Raw genomic sequence first — 18,359 nt, forward strand, 5'->3', positions numbered from 1 at the left:
CCATGGTATCCATTTTAAAATGTAACCTTGTTGGATGAAATTTAGCTTTGCTGTGGAACACCTCTATCGCCACAGTATGAAAAAAATGTTGCAGGTGTCCCATATTGTTGTCAAAGTGAGGGCCATTGAATATTGTGAGCTGGCTCTCATAAGCTGGATCTGATTTGTTAATCCACTGGATTTCATTTTTGGCTTCCTCTGTTAAAGGGTTGTGTGCCCAGCCACACAGTCCATCTTCCCATTCACGAATACCTTGGATGTAGTGGTGAACAGAATTCCATTTTTCTTTCAGGACATCAATGTCACCACCACATGTCTGCGCAGACCACCAAAAGGATTCATAAGTGGATGTATCCAGTCTGACAGTGGTTTGCTTAGTCTTCTTTTGCTAGTAGCAAGTTTTTTTCTGAGACTTTTTGTTAAGTGCCGGGTAGTACTGATGAATTATAGTATTAACGTCATCTTCCATTGCTTTTTTTAATGCCGCTGTGCCTGTCTGTTGCCACTATCTGCACATCAAATCCATCCTTCGGGAGTTTTGTCAGACAAATGGCCTCTTTTTCCGGTTTGCCTGATGTTTTGCTTTTAAAAATTTTTTGAAGAATTTTTTCAGAAAGGACATCCATCATCAAAATAAATGCAATATTTAGCACAGTGTCTAGGCTGTCAGATTGACCATCATCAGCAACACAAAGTGCCTTGTCAGACAGTTGGGTGTGCAAAAACTTCTGTTCTAATTGCCATTGTAGCTGGAAACAAACTTTCACATTGAAATTTGTAGTAGGTTGTTTTTGCAATTTGTAGTAATCCTAAAATATTCAACATGTTGTCCACTTTAAGAAATGTAGATTCACTACATAGTATTGCACAACATAAGAGGACATTTTCAGCAGAAACATTTCTAACTCTTGGTTGGCTCTGCCACAGCTGAAACTCATGCCCACTAATGCAGGTCACTGTAACTGTGAGGGAAGATCCGATTTTTTTTTTTTTTTTTTTAAGTTCTATAGGTGAGGTACATTCAATACGGAAGCCACATCTTACTTTGAATAAGAGATTGTCCATCCAAGATTTGAAGACCAAAAATGTGTTCCTTTATCAAATCTTTTACTTCTTCTCTAATTGCTTCACATTGCTGTAGGCTGCCAGCACCATATCTCAGAGAAGCAAGCAGGGATCTGGGAATTTAGATATGCAGTAAGTACTTAAAAAGAATGCCATTAGACTTACTTTTAATTTATGTTAACCTTTCATTGTCCTTTAAAATTAGAAAGGATGGTTACAAATTAACATTGTATAAAGAATTAAAGGGATACTGGCATGAGTTTGGCTCTCTTTTTTTTTTTTTTTTTGGCAGTAATATGGGTGTGCAGGCGCCATCTCAGTGCATTGTGCCTGAGCTTTCAGAAGGAGCCGGGGCTACACACTAGAACTGCTTTTTTTTTTGGGGGGGGGGCAGTAATGTGGGTGTACAGGCTACACATTAGAACTGCTTTCAGCTAACCTATGGTTTCTCCTAACTCCCATGTAACGGGAGGAGTCCCAAGCCGGACTTGGATTTCATACTATTGAGTGCTATTGTGATACCTACTGGGAGCTGCTATCTTGCGCTCCCACCCCATTGTTCTGCTGATCGGCTGCTGGGGGTGAGGGGGGGGATATCACTCCAACTTGCAGCGCAGCAGGAAAGTGTGACTGAAGTTTATCATAGCACATGGCTGTGGCACCCTGGGAAAAGAAGAATCTGGCTAACTTGGAAGATTTTAAAATATAGTTCTCAGTATGAATGTGCATTGTTTTATACACAAGTAAAAAAAATGAAGGGGGGGGAACAGCTCCTTCTTTTGCAGTTTGAGGAGGGGGGCATTTAGCTGTTTTTATTACTTTGTTTAAAAACTGGGTATTACATATACAGCTATTATTGTGTTTTCTTTAATACTAAAAACTTGCTTGATGGAAGTTATTCTGTGATGAATGCTGCTGGTTTTAACTTAGAATACTGACAAAGAAAACTGACAAGAAACGATATTTTTAAAGAAACAAATTTTCTACAACACGACTGTTATGTTACGAAATTTCTACATGGTTAAAATAAATCTTCGTTAAGCGAACGACTTTGTGAGGAAATCTTTACCACGACATTTTGAACAATATGTCGTTTTAAACGAACGACTTTAAAAGTGTTTTTCTAAAACACTATAATAAGCATCTAGGTTAATACGAAAAAACTACAGAGCTAAAAATTCTTTACACAACTTTTTCTACAATATGTCGTATGAAACGAACGACTTAACAATTGAATTTCAAAAACACTTTAATAATCATCTAAGTTAAAAACATGAACTACAAAGAGCTGCTTTTCAAATGCTAATTGTGATTAATGTGTTCCATTTTAAAAGTTGACCGTACCAACCTTGCACAATGTTAATACTAAAAGATTAAGCTAACATTATTTGTGCAGGATTAAAAAACATAACTTTTTTTTTGAGCTTGGTTAAGCATGCCTTGCCCTTTTTAAAAGAAAAACAAGAAATATCAGTTTAAAATAACCGCGTATGGATATTAATTTTAGGTTTAAAAAAATCCTTTGCTTATTTCCTTTCTGATTTCTCACACGTAGGCAATTCTTTTCATTATTCTTCTTTTATAAAAGGGTGGCATTTTTTCTAAATATTCTTTATCATCATAATGGTATCTTTCTATAAGCCTCACCATCACTATCATCTCTTCTCTTGTCATGGCAGAAGCTCTGGTTTTGGTGGTGTTGCTTTCATCAATAGACTGATGGGATCTTTTGGCCCTCTTTTTTGCTGGAGCTTGTTCCTCTGGAGCAATCTGGTCAGAATCTGCAGAAAGCTGTTCCTAGGACTGCGGATTGCTGGCAGCCTCCCCTGTGTTCTCCTCAACCTCCAAACTGCCTGGCTCCCCTGTGTTCTCCTCAACCTCCAACATAACCGCCACACCTCCGTTCTCATCAAGCTCTAAAATGATCTGCGCACTTCCCTCCAGCTCCATCCTCTTTAACGCGCTCGTATGACCGGAAGTGACGTCTAGCTTTTGGCGCGCAGTTAACGATCGCTCTTGTCGTTGGTGCGAATTTAAAGTGCGTTGTGACGACTTTATTTGTACCGCTTGTCGTGACTATATTCATTTAAACGACTTTCATAAATTAAACAGGTAATATAGGTATTAAAATCTAAAATTACTTTTCATAGACAACCTAACCATAGTTATTTGTACATTTCAATTAATTTCAAAAACACATTACACAAATATGGTTATATGGTCAGGTGTACATATTGACAATAATACTAAAAAGTGAGAAATCTCATATGGCTTTGCTTGTTTGTGTAATTGAACCTTTTTGAAATAAATTAGTGTTTTTTTAGACAGCCACATATGAAAAAAAGAGTGAACATTGTGGTAAAATCGGCATGGACTCCAGAATACTCACAAACTTCTATCGATGCATCACCTGGTATGGCAGCTGTAATGCCTTGGACCGCAAAGCTCTGCAGAGGGTGGTGAGATCAGCAGAGCGCATCACCAGGACTGAACTGCCGGCCATGCAGGACCTGTACAGACAGCGCTGTAGGAGGAAGATGCAGCGGATCCTCTCTGACCCCGGCCACCCCAGCCACAGACTTTTCACGCTACTACCATCAGGCAGGCGGTACAGGAGCATCCAGACCCGCACCAGCAGATACAGAGACAGTTTCTACCCACAAGCCATCAGGCTTCTGAACTGCTGACATTCTACCCAAACCAACACACACTCCCCATAACTACTGGACTCTTCCCAGTGTCACTTTAAGCAAAGCCACTTTAAATCCTCACTGCACAATTTCAAATATTGCATTTTATTATTGTAAATACTTGTACCTTTATTGTACACTTTTATTATATTTAATATTTGTTTTTTTTTTTTTGTTTGTCTATGTAAAGTTGGGAGGAACACGGGTCAAAAAAATTTCATTACAGTAATGATGCTTCATTGTTATTTGTATATGACAATAAACTTGAACTTTAAATGCAATTTTGCATGCTAAGGGGTTCTGTTAGGTAAGGTGTCTAGGGTGTCAGTGGCCCAAAATACAGCATAAATGGGGTTTGTAAGAGAATGGTGTTTATGTGTTAACATCACACAAAATGACTTCATTGCTAAGAATCTGTATACATTATCTTTATTATGAAAAATAATTTAAATGCATTACCATAGTAATAGATGAACACTAACCTTTATCATCATTAATAAAGCTATTTAGCTACAATTGACAATGTTTAACGCTTTATATAGCAAACCCTGATTAAATTTTTTTTCAATAGTACAGAATGCAGATTAATATAGAGGAGGGAGAATTAGAAATGTGGAAACAATTTCGCCAACAGCAAAGGCAAAATACTACACATTCTGCAAAACGGTAGCAAAAAGTATTCTGGTTCGGAAAACATATTTTCAAAATATGGGGAGGATTTAGTCACACTAAATATGGATGATCTAACACCATGGCAAAGTGGAGATTCACAAAGTAAAAGTAATGACACCCCATTAGAAAAAAAGAAAAACCATGGCTCAACATCCAAATCAACAACCAGACCTACTGAAACAAGTGTGGATGGTAACTTATGTGATAAAAATGACTGTACTTTTCATGAAGAGCAAGCAACTACATCCCAACAACAAACAAACAAGGATATCAATATAGCGTCTAGTAAAAGCAAACAGAAGCAATTTGCTTTTGAAGAACTTGTTATTCTTACAGAAGAGGTAAACAATACTTTTATATTTTTACAATTACACTAAACTTTTGGAAACACTCTCAAACATCCAGTTAGACCATGACTGTACACAGAGTTGGCAATAGATAGCACATAAGCCTCCCCTTCATGCAACAACCCAAATGCAATATTTTTTGCCTTTTGGTAAGAGCGATACACACTTTAATTTTATATAATTGAAACAGTGTTTTTATTATAACTTGCATAATTTGCACACTTGAGTGTGTTTGTTTTTGGTGTCCTTCTACTGTTTTGTAAAAATCAGGGCACATTTACTAAGCCTTTACTAAGCCATTATGAGATAAGGTTGTCTTTTTTAAAAAAACATAACTTAACAGGTTTGATCAGTTGAGTACCATTCGCTTAGAATAGCAGCGAAATAAAATAGTCACGGCCTGCCTGTCCTTAAAGGACAAGTTAATCCTCACATTGTTTTCTGTTAGACCCATTTTCAACTAGAATTTTAACACATTATTGTTTTACAAGAATGAGTGCCAATGCTCCTTAAATGGCTGCTGGAGCAATTTCTTGATAGGAAAAATGAAAAGGATTCCTGGAAACAAATGTCAGCTTAAAATACAATTGTTTCCAGTGTCAACTCTTAAAACCCACTTAAAACCACACCGGTGTTATCACATGAGCATACCCATATTAATGGTGGTAGTACAGTAAAAACCTGCCATTTTCTGCCCTACCTATGCTGCCTGAGTATGCCATACTCTGCCTGTCCAGATGGTAATGCTCATACAGTCAGCACAATAACTATATATTTTTAAAATTTTGTAATGCAGTACCATCTCAGTATATTCTTAAATATGTTTTTTTTTTATAGTGTGCAGGGTTTATTAGTGGGTTTCTACTGCTCCTACACTCTTTTGGTGAACAATGTGGGTGATTACAGCCTGAGGTGTGTGAACAATGCAGTGGATGAACAATGCAGAGATTATAAAGTGTTAACAACACAGGGGAATTTATGTTTAAACAATACAGGGGGTTTTAAACCTTAAATCTGAGGTGTGAAACATGCAGGGGGCCAGTTATTTTCTGTTATTATACCATTTTCAGTTTTCACAAAGGTAAACCATCAAAGCAGCCAGACAGGTGGGGGCCAAACAGAGGGGGGTCACACACCACATGTGGCCTGCGGGCCGCCAGTTGGACAGCACTGTTTTAACAGGGTTTTTTTTGTTATTTTTTTAAATACAGTGTTCAAAGCCCCCTAAAAATCCAATTCTAGTAAATGTGGCCTATAGGTTTCCAGGAAATAATTCAAGTCTGCAAGATAATTGCCCATTTCTACAAGTAATATCCTTGTTTATTGTAAAATAATAGGGAAAATGTTTTTTTTTTTTATTCATGCTAATGTAAACATGGTTTCCAGCTTTATGAATTAAGGTATTCTATTTCATTTTGTTTTAATATTAGGTGAAAAAAAATTACAAACAGCTTTTTGGCCCAAGCTCCAAAAAAACATCGCTGAGTGTTAAAACTAATATCTGGCGAAACATTAAAAAAAAAGTAAATGCAGTAGGAATTGCACAACGCACTTTAAAAGAACTTAAAAAGCGTTGGTACGATGTAAGAAGAAATACAAAGTCCAAACTTGACACAATTCCAGATGTAAATAAAGAGAACGAAAAACAACAAAACAAAGAACTAAACAGATATGAACAAGTGGTCCGTGATCCATTTCACCCACACATGATTAGTGTGATTGTTGCCATTGATAGCAGCAAGCCAAAATCGAAAGGTAAGTGTATTGGTATTAAAAACTAACAATGTTAAAATGTTTAAGAGAATTAATTAAAAAATGTATTACAATAAGTTGAAATAAGTTACCAACTTGACCATGACCATTTATAAAAGCTTAAGTGCTGATTCACAAAAGGCGACAAAAAGTGATTCATGGCATGCTTTTAAATTATTATCATTGCTTACATTTAAAAAAATAACGATCGATTCTCAAAAAGCCCACTTGTCTGTTGTAAGAAGCGATTATATTGTCGTTAGTTCACGTGGGCTGCCACATTTTAAGCAAAATTATATATATGTTTATGCATTAGTTTACACAGGTAACCATAACTTACTGGAAAATGCAGTTTGGAAAAAGACAGTCTCACTAAAAACTCAAGGATGCATCACTCTTGGACAATCATATACTTGATTCTTTTGTACACATTCAAGATCAAATCATACTGCAAACTTCACCTTATCAACACAATCACAAACTGCAATGTTGTTAAGTAACGCCCACTCCTAGGAGAGCAGCATAACTTTAGAGGTGGCATGCCGCCCAGCCGCACAGAGGTTTTAATCCAATACAGAGCAATGAGGACCTCTCCCCACTGCTCCGTATGAGTTACAATCGTAGTCTATGCAAAAGCACTTGCATGCGCTCTTGGGGGGGGAGTGATTCATACACGCACATGTGCGGGGGGGGAGTGAAGTGGGTTGGCCTAGGGACCCATGGATCTGAAATATGGCAATGAAGGCCATGGTAGATGTAAGCAAGACTAGCTTAGAAACAAACTTCATCAAAATTAGGTGGGGCCTGTGGGTGAATGTGCACATAGAAATTTTAGTCTTTATCAATGTTAAAAAATTAAATGATAATTATATTATTTGCTTTTCAGCTACTTGTAAAATAAATATGTCACATTCATAATTGGATGAGAATTTGCTGGATGCAAATCTCCCCTCACCTGACTTAAATGACTGCAGCAATCTCCCACCCACTGTCCAGCTCTGAGAGTGAGGATGAAGAAGAGGACACTACTAACATGCAAGCTGAAGGTGGATATCTAGCTGAAGCAGAGCAGGATTATTTAAAGTTCATCCGAGATTTTCAAAAAACATATTTCCCATTTACAATGAATTTAAGTAACAATTTAGTTAGCACAGTCTCTAATTTATCAAATTCCGTTTTGTTATTAAACAAAACCATTGACACAAGGCTGGGCAATTTAGAGCAAATTTTTCAAAAAATGGTAGAAAAAGACCAACATTGTACATGCTGTGCTAAAAGGCAGCTAGATACAAGCACAAACCCCAATATTTCACCAGATTTAGTTGACTTGACCATTGAGAGCAGCAGTACTAATACTAGTACTACTGCACTGAGTCAAAAGTCAAAATTTCAACCACCATCTAAAATTTTGCGTACTTCTACTAATCCTCATGAAAATCTTCAATCACAACCAATTGAGCAAGTAGAAACACAATCCAAAAGAATAAAGTTAACAACACACAACAGTGCTGACTTAAATATGCACAGTATGAAGCCCATGGCATTCTTTCCAAAACAACTTTTGGACATTAAAAAATAATTTTTAGTGGACATATAAAGGAGAAAGAGAGTTATTTTGGCTTTTTACTGCCAATAGATATTAACTAAGTTTTTACTTGAATAGTTAAATATGCTGTAGTATTGTGGAAATGTGTTTTTTTGTTTTTTTTTTTGCAGTTAAATTTGCTAAAATACGTTATTTTCAAACATAATTAAAGTAAATGTTAATCCATTACCAGTTATGCATAGGTGTTGTTTCTTTGACTGTATCTGTGTTACTAATTTAACCTATCTAAAATACTCAAACTGAGTTTGTGACTGCAGATTTCACTTGGCATAATAAAAAAAAAAACAATTTTATTGCATTTCTCATTGTTGTTTGTTTCTTGTCTTTGCCCATAGACATTTTGTCTGCAATATATTAATTTGGGTGCCCCTGTACACCACATATTTTGGTGAATTGATGCATGTTGGCCATCAAACTGTTTAGTGGACCCCTGTCTTTCATGTTTTTTTCTAGGAAAATAATGTTATGTGGGAGATCTGGTGCTTGAAAGTGTTTTTTAAGAGGAATTATTAGATTATTAATATATATTCTGTTAAATTCAAGAAAACAATGCTGTTTGGTACTTAGGAGAAGAAAGTTATGCTTACCCATTTCTGACTCAGCAGAATGAGTCCCTTTCAAACATATATGGTTTCCTTGGGTAAACCTATTGTTCCAGGATTCTTGCCTTTAGAAACTAAAGTATGCCGTATTCTACTGTAATGCTTTTGTAACTTTGGTAATTAAAATCAGGGAGTGACCTTTGTGACCTTTCTGGTAAAGCTTACCTAGTTCTTACGTTTTTAGTTAAGCTAAAGCAGAAATCCACATACTACTATACATATTGGGTATTAGCACGTTTGGAAGACCTGAAGCTTTTCCAATCTGTTTTATTTTTTGGGGTTCAATAAATTTTTTTGGCCAATATAAATCACTATATCATGTACATTAAAAATGTGTTGTTTTAATTTACAAACTCAAAATCTATTCAAGAACTGGAAATACAGCAAAATTCATCCAGATTTGGTAAGCTCACATTATCCAGATTAAAAAAAATGTTGTTCTACTTATACCAAACCTCCATCCAGTAAAAGTAAGTAAGAGAGCAAAATATAAGAGAGCACAGAATGTTTACAAAATGTCTGGCACTAGGGGGAACTGAAGTCTGAAAATCTACTGTCGTTGAAAAGGGCTAAGGGCTGTGACAGACTGGGAGATTAGTTGCCCGTGACAAAACTCCCTATTTGCAGACAGCAAATCTCCCCGAAATGCCATCCCACTAGCGAACATGTAAATTGCCGTTCGGATGGCATACGCAGCGCTGTGATTTTGCCAAAATTGTGGAAGTTTCCTTTCAAGGCAACTTCCGCAATTTCGGGGAAATCACGGCGCTGCATATGCTAACCTAACGGCGATTTACATTCTCACCGGTGGGATGGCATTTCGGGGAGATTACTCGCCTGCAAATAGGGAGATTTGTCACAGGCGACTAATATCCCTGTGCACCAGAGCCTAAAAAATGAGTAAAAAACATGTGATAACAAGTGTAAATAATGCAAGGACTTAAGGTGGCCATACACGGACCGATTTTTTACTTACAAACGACCGATTCCCGAACGATCCGATGCTATCGTTAAGTTATCGTATAGTTGGTGGTGTACGAACGATCGTCGTCCCACTAAACGAGCCGACATTATCGTCCCCAAAATCGATCGGCCAGGTTTAAAAATTTTGGTCGTTTAACGATAAAATCTGCCAGTTGGTGTGAGTGTCAGACATTTGTCTTTCAACGATTGTTCTCTGCGCATGTCACGATTGCCAGCAGCGGAAGTCAACGAAACGAAGATAAACGTCACAACACGAACGTCCAAGAACGTTCGTTCTTTGCAGAACCTAATCGCTCGTATACGAAAACTTTATGATTTTTTTTTTATATTGAAATAAAACATAAATAAAAATAAAACAGCATTGTATTCCAAAACATGCTGCCAACACTGGTAGAGTATGGTGTGACACAGATAGAGCCTACAGCAGACAATGGTGTGGCTACAGGCTGCTTTATGTGGATGCTGCAATGTAGGGGGATCACAGGGACTTTAGGTGTGAATATTGCAGGGGCTCCAGCCAAAACCTGTTGTGTGGACAATACAGGCACCATTAATCTCATAATCTCTTCACTGAAACTGAATATAATAGTGAATATGAAACACTTATAATCTCTTTACTACAATACTTTACTGATGGTATTTGTAATATGGTAATTAAAGTAGACAGGCTGTATAGACAATACAGGTGAGGGGTAAAACACCTGTGAGGGCCGCTAGTTGTGGAGCAGTGTAGACATGTAGACATATGTTCATGATGTTATTATGTGGTGATTAGAAATGAAAATAAATGACAAGAAGACCAATTTGTTTTGAAATATATATATTTCAAATATTTATTTGAGATAGTATTGTATTTAAGAAAAACATAAAATTGGAATAGAACGCAATCGCGTTTTGAAAACATCTGAAAATACTAGCAACACTTGTCTTTGAAGAAGAGGCACAAGAAGAACAATACTATTCACCAGTATTGCAAACCTATTGGCATATCTATCAGATAGTAACTGCAATTTGAGTGTTGTATTTAAGAAAAACATTTAAAATTGGAAAACATCTGAAAATACTAGCAACGCTTGTCTTTGAAGAAGAGGCACAAGAAGAACAATACTATTCACCAGTATTGCAAACCTTTTGGCATATGCTTTCAAGTGTTGTTTCTATTACTTTGACAGATTGTTTTATGGTTGCCAACAGTATTTTGCATTTTTGTATATCTTCCACAACATTGGGATTGTTCGGATCTGGCCCTTGGTTGATTTCTGTATTGGAAATCTCCTTTGGAGTCTCAAGGTCTGGCTGTTCCGCAATACAAAGGTACAACACATTTTGCGCTGCCATACTTTCTTCTGTGAAATAATGTGACAAATAGTATTATAATGTGAAAAATAGTATTGGTTATTTTTGGCTAGCCTGCTTGGTAGTAATCAAATGCAAAGTATGGTCAACCTACCTGTACTGCTAACTAGGATGCACGGGCTGCTAGGTGCAGTGTCACAGAATGTTTCCTCATGGATTTCTTTAACGTCTGAGGTATCGCTGGATTGTGGCTCGATATCTGGCTCATTGCTTTCTATTTCCTGCCTTTCTATTCCCGTGCTTTCTATTTCCTGGCTCTTATGACCATGCTCATCAGACTCATTATGGTCCGTCTCTACATCATCATCCTTCTCACTGGCACCAGGCACCGGAATCTGAGGCTTCCGCATAGAAGAAGATGCAGAAGAAGAGGCACACCGTCTATGATTGCGATGGGTTTGCAGCAATTTTTTACGCTTGTCTTCTGCAAAAACAAATTGATTTGAACATCACCATAATTCAACATACTGTTGTGGTACATGTTGCAGAGAAAATAATAATGTATAATACTAATGTATTACTCACTTTTTTTAATGATCCGCCTAATGGTTTCCAGTTGGTCTCTTTCTCTCAGTTTTAAATCTGACCACCTTTTGCGGAGCTGATCTTTCGATCTGCTAACGCCAAACTTCCTCTCAAGCCCGTGGATTACTATATCCAGGATATGATTTTTCCTTGTATTGGGCCTGGAATACTCTCCACTTTTACAATCGTAATCTTTTTTTTCCATAATGGATACCATGTGCACCATCTCCTGTTTGGACATAGCTGTAGCCTTTCTCCTGCCACCGTCATCCTCAGCAGTAGGCCTTCTGTCCCCCCCATCTTTCACACCTGCATCTCTCCTTTCATCAGTATTTTGCATTCTCTTAGCTGTTGACTTGCTTTTCTCACCTCGCACCTTCATGTCTCCACAATACTGTGCCCGTCTGTCTGACGTCGCAAACGGAAGTAGGCGGAGCCTGTTAGAAAAAACTACGATAAATACGACCGTTCGTTCCAGTGTTCCCTAGCAACGAACGGACGTGTAACAGTCGTGGAAACCTGGAAGAATCTATTCGTTTCATCACGAATTTTCGGCCACAAAGTACTCATCACTTGGTAAGCAGTACTACTTTACTACAACCAAATGCAATATTTATGTTGGTATTTATTGCTTATTTGTTTTTTGACTCATGCTCCCCCTGTTTCCCACAGGTAACAATGGAAAAATTTTCAAACCCCGAGTTCCTGAGGGAATTTATTGAGTTGTACCAGTCTTTTCCATGTTTGTGGAAAGTAAAATCGGGGGACTACATGAACAGGATCAAACGTGACAAGGCATATGCAGAATTGATAAGCCTCTGCAAATCTGTTTGCTCGTCGGCCGATCTTCAATATGTAAAGACGAAGATAGCAAATTTAAGGACTGTTTTTAAAAAAGAAATGAACAAAGTACAGGCCTCAAAAAAATCAGGTGCCTCTGCGGATGACATCTATGTGCCAAGATTGTGGTACTATGATCTGCTAGTGTTCACAGTGGATCAAGAGGTGGCAAGGGACTCCAGGTCCAACTTTTCAAATCAGGGCCTTGAAAAACAACAATCGACTGAGGCTAGCCCAGCAGAGGATGTGACAGATGTGACAGCACAGAGTAGCAGAGCTGCAGATATAGAAGTTGAGGACCAAACAGAACATCTGGCCCAGGTAAGCAACCATAAAATACACACTGAATACATATTAAAAGTTCAAACCGTTTATTTTCAAATTATTTAAAATGCTCATACAATCAGTTGCACATTGACTGCGAAAGCATTGACAGGCCATACATTACTACATGTTTTACACCATGGCTGATTGCCAGTCTACTGCACCAGAGCCATTGAAGTACGCTACATAATTATCTCTGTTGACCTTGGCCTCTGCAGTAGCGTTGCGTGATACAGCACCTTGCAGTCCCAGCAGTGCAGTTGGCTCACCTCGCCACTCAGCTGCGACCATAGTGTGTTGTTCAATGTCCTCTCTATCCACCATATTAACTGGCATATAAGAAGCACTGCTTGTGCGGCGTAAAAAGTTATGTAGCACACAGCAGGCCAAAACAACACAATCGATTTTATTTGGTGATAATTGTATGGCAGTATGGAAAATCCTAAATCGGTTAGCGAGTATGCCGAAGGCGTTTTCTACAACCCTTCTAGCACGGGAGAGTCTATAATTGAAAATCCTTCTTTCCATTGTCAGATGTTTTTGTGGGAAGGGTTTTAAAATATGTTTATGTAATGCAAATGCTTCATCTGCCACAAAAGCGTAATTCAATCCTTCCCTTGAGTCAGAATTTGAAGGTACGTGTAACTGGTCATTTTGTAGCTGCTGGTAAAAAAAAGTTTGTTCCATGGCTCCACCATCCGATACTCTTCCATTTTTCCCCACATCTACCATCAAAAATTCATATTTGGCATTAACTATTGCCAAAAGCACAATGCTGAAATAGCCCTTGTAGTTAAAATAATAGGAACCGGAACGTGTGGGTGGCTGGATCCTCACATGCTTTCCATCGATTGCTCCAAGACAGTTTGGGAAATTCCAGTAATCTTCAAACTGTTTCGCTACAGATTTCCACTCCACTTCAGTTGAGGGGAACTGCAATAAAAGAAAGAAAATATGAGAACCATTGTAAGTAACAGTAATTTATGTTTTCCTTGTTTTACAGATTCCACAGAGCAGTACTTTGATAGAAGAAGGTAGTCAACATGAAATGGCAGGTGCAAAGGGTTCACAGGGTAGAAACAGAAAAAGAAAAAACAATCCCTCCACACAACAGCTGTTACACGATGCAGAAACCTTACTGAACACAAAGTCTGATGAGTTTGACGCCATTGGTTTTACAGTTGCGTCCAAACTCAGGAGGATGGACGAAGAGCAGCGGCAATTTGCCGAATATATCATTAATGAAGCGCTGCATAGAGGGTTTAGGAAAACACTTCGTGAAAGCACAAGACTCACAGACTACACCACTACTGATTACAGGAATTACAACAGTTTTCCGCAAGCACCATTACAACAGTATCCCCCAAATGCAAACATGCACCAGATATGTACACCGCCTTCCGCTTCTCCATACGAGCAGCAAACTACATGGACATCCATGCTGTCACCTATACCCCCAAACAATGGACACAACAACATGTCTAGCTGCGAGACGGAGAAGCAACATTTGCATTATTCACATCTGTGAACCAGCTATTGTGGACCTGGACTTATTATTGTGGACCTGGGCTTTGTGCACTTTCTCATTTTGGTTTTTTGTATAATAGCTCTTATATTGTAAAACTGTTGCGTTATAGTTGTTTTTGAATTCCCAATAAATGTTTTTTTACTACTCACTCATTCAATGGTATGGTAATATTATTGTTAATGAAAAAAAAAAACATTTACCTTTAAATATTCCGCTTTCAGTGATTCAATGATGGCATGACACGTTTCTGGAATTATGCGCCCCAAAGCCTGTGCAGAAATTCCTGTTGTGAACTTTAAATCTTCAAATGACCTCCCTGTTGCTAGATATCGAAGTGTTGCAATTAGTCTCTGCTCTGCAGGTATTGATTGCCTCATACATGTGTCTTGTTTGGAAATCATTGGTGCCACTGCTTGTAATAGAGACGTAAAACTGCTCTCTGACATCCGTAGGTAATTGTGGAAATCATCAGGGTTTCTTTCTCGCAGCTCTTTCAAAAGACCCATGTGGGAAAGCTTCTCACGGTTTAAAAGCCACCGTTTACTCCACAATGATCGCTTCTTTTTTTTCTTTTCTGCTGCTGCGTTTAATAAGATGATTGCTAGCGCAGCTCTCTGCTTGTGATCCATAAACGAAGCCATTGCACACATCGTTTGTTGTTCGTCTCACACGAACGAACTTTCGGAAACAAATGCCCAGCGACGAAGAATGTCACGTCACTTCCTGTTTCCTGTAAATACCGCTTCCGTCACGACCACGACATTCGATCGTACGTAGATGTACGATCGTACATATTTTACGATAATGATGCGACAAAATCTTTCCCGAATTATCGTTGCTCGTGGATGGCATATCGTATGGGAACTCGATCGCCATACGATCGTTTGTCGATATAATCGTTCATCGCACAACGTGTGTATGGCCACCTTTACAGTCTCAAACAAAGGAGTGAACAAAGCATGGGGCCAGCTAATCTAGGATCACAGAACTGTATTTATACAATTAAAATAATGAAACAACACAGCAGCCAAACAGGTGGGAGGCCACGAAGGTGAAAGGGCCGTTAGTCTAAATGCAGCCCTAGGCTGCCAATGGTACATTTTTTTTTTTTATTTCAGTTTACTTAAAAAAAGCCAAAACAACATGGAACTTAATGCAATGGTGTCTGTCAGTACCTAAACCCATGAAGAAAGACACGAAACAATCTGTTTATTGAATCAATAAATTTAATACATTCAATAGTATAATTTATGACAATATGTACAGAATACAAAGTCATGCAAGAGTAAATCAATATAGAAAACTAAAGCAGCAAAAACAGTACCAGTAAACATAAACAAACTTTTTAATCACAAAGTAAATGCAATTACTTTACCACCCCTCAAGAAAAAGACAAGAAATTAAACTTTTAGAAATAATTAGTAATAATTGATTGGCGACGTGCGCGTTTCCTCCAGCATTGTCAGGTTCATGAACATACTCAGGTTCCTGCTCATTAGAATTTATACCTTCAAAAGATTCATTCTGGCAGCGCTTTATTATTATGTTGTGAAGCACAACGCAAGCAACAACTATTTTACAAACATTTTCAGGAGAATACAATAATGAGCCACCAGTTATATCTAAGCATCTAAATTTGCTTTTAAGAATACCAAAAGCACGCTCAATAATTGATCATGTAGCTGAATGAGCCCTGTTGAATTTCTTCTCTTGTGAAGTTTTAGGATTCCATACTGGTGTCATTAGCCATGATTTCAGGGGGTAACCACAATCACCTAAAGTTAAAAGCAAACATTACAAGTTAGTTAACGAACATATTTTAAAAATGTAAATAAATTGCAACTGCTCAATACAGTGCACAAGCTCAGTGGGCTCTGGCTCGGTGTTGATAATCTAAACTTTGTGGTTGTAGCAAATTATTAAAAAGTAATTGAGGTTTGTTTGTCATATAAAGTTATTTAAAAGGGATGATTATTGCATTTTGATGCTAATTACACTTCCATTTACTACAATTATTTTGTAAGCAGCCTTATATTGTTACATATATATTTTATATATATATATAAAGTATATTGTGCATCTTTGCCTAAGCTCAAGTAAGTTACAGCAGGCCAGAGCATGTGGCCATGTTTTTGAGAAAACATCTTCCCTACTAAAGGCCTGTGGTTGCCTTGGCCTGGTACAGAAGTCCTTAAAATAATGTACAATATTACTAGCCTATTAATTTAGTTAAACTTTAATTCTCCTTTAACATCTACCATTTTGCCCTATGTTTTAAAGTTTTTTTGGTAAATTATACCGTTTACTAAAATATTAATACTTTAATTGCATTATTTAATCAATGTATAACTGGTTTTCTCCAACCAAACATTCCATCTTTTATTGCTAGTCAGTGTAACAAATTATATTCTAGATCAGACACCTATGCTAAAAAAAAATTTATGAACAAAACTAACAGAATTAAAAGGAATTGTGAAAATACTATGAAAATATTAGACCTGATTAAGGATTGCCTCCAAGCTCATGCAATCACTTACCAAAAGCACACAGGAGTTTGCTCACTACTTTAGGGTTTTATTATCCCATAACCACAGGGATAATATATAAATAAAAAAAAATTTTCACTAACAGGGTTTGTAAAAACTGATGTGAAGGTGAAATGCACTGATCATCATATTAATGAGAACCCAAAAAACCCACTCCTGTAAAATGGTTTGTGAAACTATCGTTATTTTTGTAAACAATTAATCAAGGCCACAGACTCAACCATAATTCGTCCCCATGACACCTCTAAAACCTTACATCAATTAAAAAAATTATTAACAAAACTGTTAAAGCATGTGTTTAAAAAAGATTTTTAAAACAATATCTAATACATATTATTCATTTAACTGCCAATAATGTATGGGAAACGTCGTGGCCCAAAAAGGGTTTAACTGCCAACGATGAGTCTCATACGCTGTTGTCAGATAAAGGATTTGTAGCGATGACAGCCTAGGCATCGCGTCTGCTTCTTTTTCCTGCTTCCTCCTTTCCCCGCCAGCGCGGGCCCACTGACTTCCTGGTCCAGGATTGCAGCATGGAGGACAGAACAGTGATATGATCTTCAGGACAGGTAAGGCATTTTTTTTCCCACTTACACACTTTCATACACAATTACATACATTTACACACACTTACAACACACAATTTAGCAGTTTTAACTTTTTGTTTTTTTTCTTTTTTTAAGACTTATATACACTCATATATACACTTACACACTGTCACACAACCTTAACACATGTATACACAAACAATTTGGGTTTTTTGTTTTTTTTTTCAATTTTGTTTATAGTATCTTTTACTTAAAAACTTTTTATTTTGATAACGTGACTATTGGATCAGATATTCTGACCAATAATTACACTCTCATGTTTTTTTTTTTGTGTTTTTAAAGCCTAATTAATCCCAGTATTAGTGATCCTGATCTGTTTTTAGCATAGCTTTGCCATGTGCAACTTTGGTGTTGAAAAATTACTTCACTATCTTGAATTTATCAGAATGTGTACTTTACTAAACTATATGGTTTTCTGTGGGTCTCTGTAGAGTGTGTGGGTGTTACGGCACATAATACACTGACAAGGGGGCTCTGTATGCAAAAGATGAGATGGCAGGTGAGAAATCCTTATGCGCTATTTTCATTTTGGGGTTAGTACATACCACAGACTTTGGTATATCTATGCATATTGGCCATCAAACTGTTCAATAGACCTCTGGTGTTCCTATTTGGGTTGATTTGCATTTTACGCAAGAAATTGAGTGAGATAAATGCGGCAAATTGCAACATTTTTAGGCAAATTACTAAAATGTCATAAAAACCAATACCTTTAGGAAAGCTTTGCTACTTGATAGTTTTGATTAGGCAGACAATTGTGCCTATTCTGGATTCCCCTGAATCTGTTCTTCTTAAAAATGTACAATTTACTCTGAAAAACCTTGTATTAGTGGAATTTTTGCCCTTGAAATCTAAAGTATGCAGCTATCAGAAGCAGTGATTTGGTAATTTGCTAGGGTACTGCTGGTGAGATT

At 37.3% G+C, this 18,359-nt stretch overlaps 2 protein-coding genes across 2 annotated transcripts; one reads left to right on the forward strand and one right to left on the reverse strand.

The window, feature by feature from the left end:
* Positions 1 to 10,627: 10,627 nt before the first annotated feature.
* On the reverse strand, positions 10,628 to 12,282 carry LOC116410443. Its single transcript, XM_031901054.1, has 3 exons — positions 11,600 to 12,282; positions 11,169 to 11,498; positions 10,628 to 11,064 (listed from the first exon to the last, which is right to left on the reverse strand). The coding sequence occupies exons 1-3, from the start codon at positions 11,979 to 11,981 to the stop codon at positions 10,826 to 10,828; spliced, it is 951 nt and encodes a 316-aa protein (XP_031756914.1). The 5' UTR covers positions 11,982 to 12,282; the 3' UTR covers positions 10,628 to 10,825.
* Positions 12,108 to 15,099, forward strand: LOC116410442. Its single transcript, XM_031901053.1, has 3 exons — positions 12,108 to 12,175; positions 12,272 to 12,760; positions 13,767 to 15,099. Exons 2-3 carry the CDS (start codon positions 12,278 to 12,280, stop codon positions 14,289 to 14,291), a joined length of 1,008 nt encoding a protein of 335 aa, XP_031756913.1. The 5' UTR covers positions 12,108 to 12,175; positions 12,272 to 12,277; the 3' UTR covers positions 14,292 to 15,099.
* Positions 15,100 to 18,359: the final 3,260 nt, after the last annotated feature.

Source organism: Xenopus tropicalis, chromosome 4 (assembly GCF_000004195.4).
Source record: "Xenopus tropicalis strain Nigerian chromosome 4, UCB_Xtro_10.0, whole genome shotgun sequence".
NCBI lineage: Eukaryota > Metazoa > Chordata > Amphibia > Anura > Pipidae > Xenopus > Xenopus tropicalis.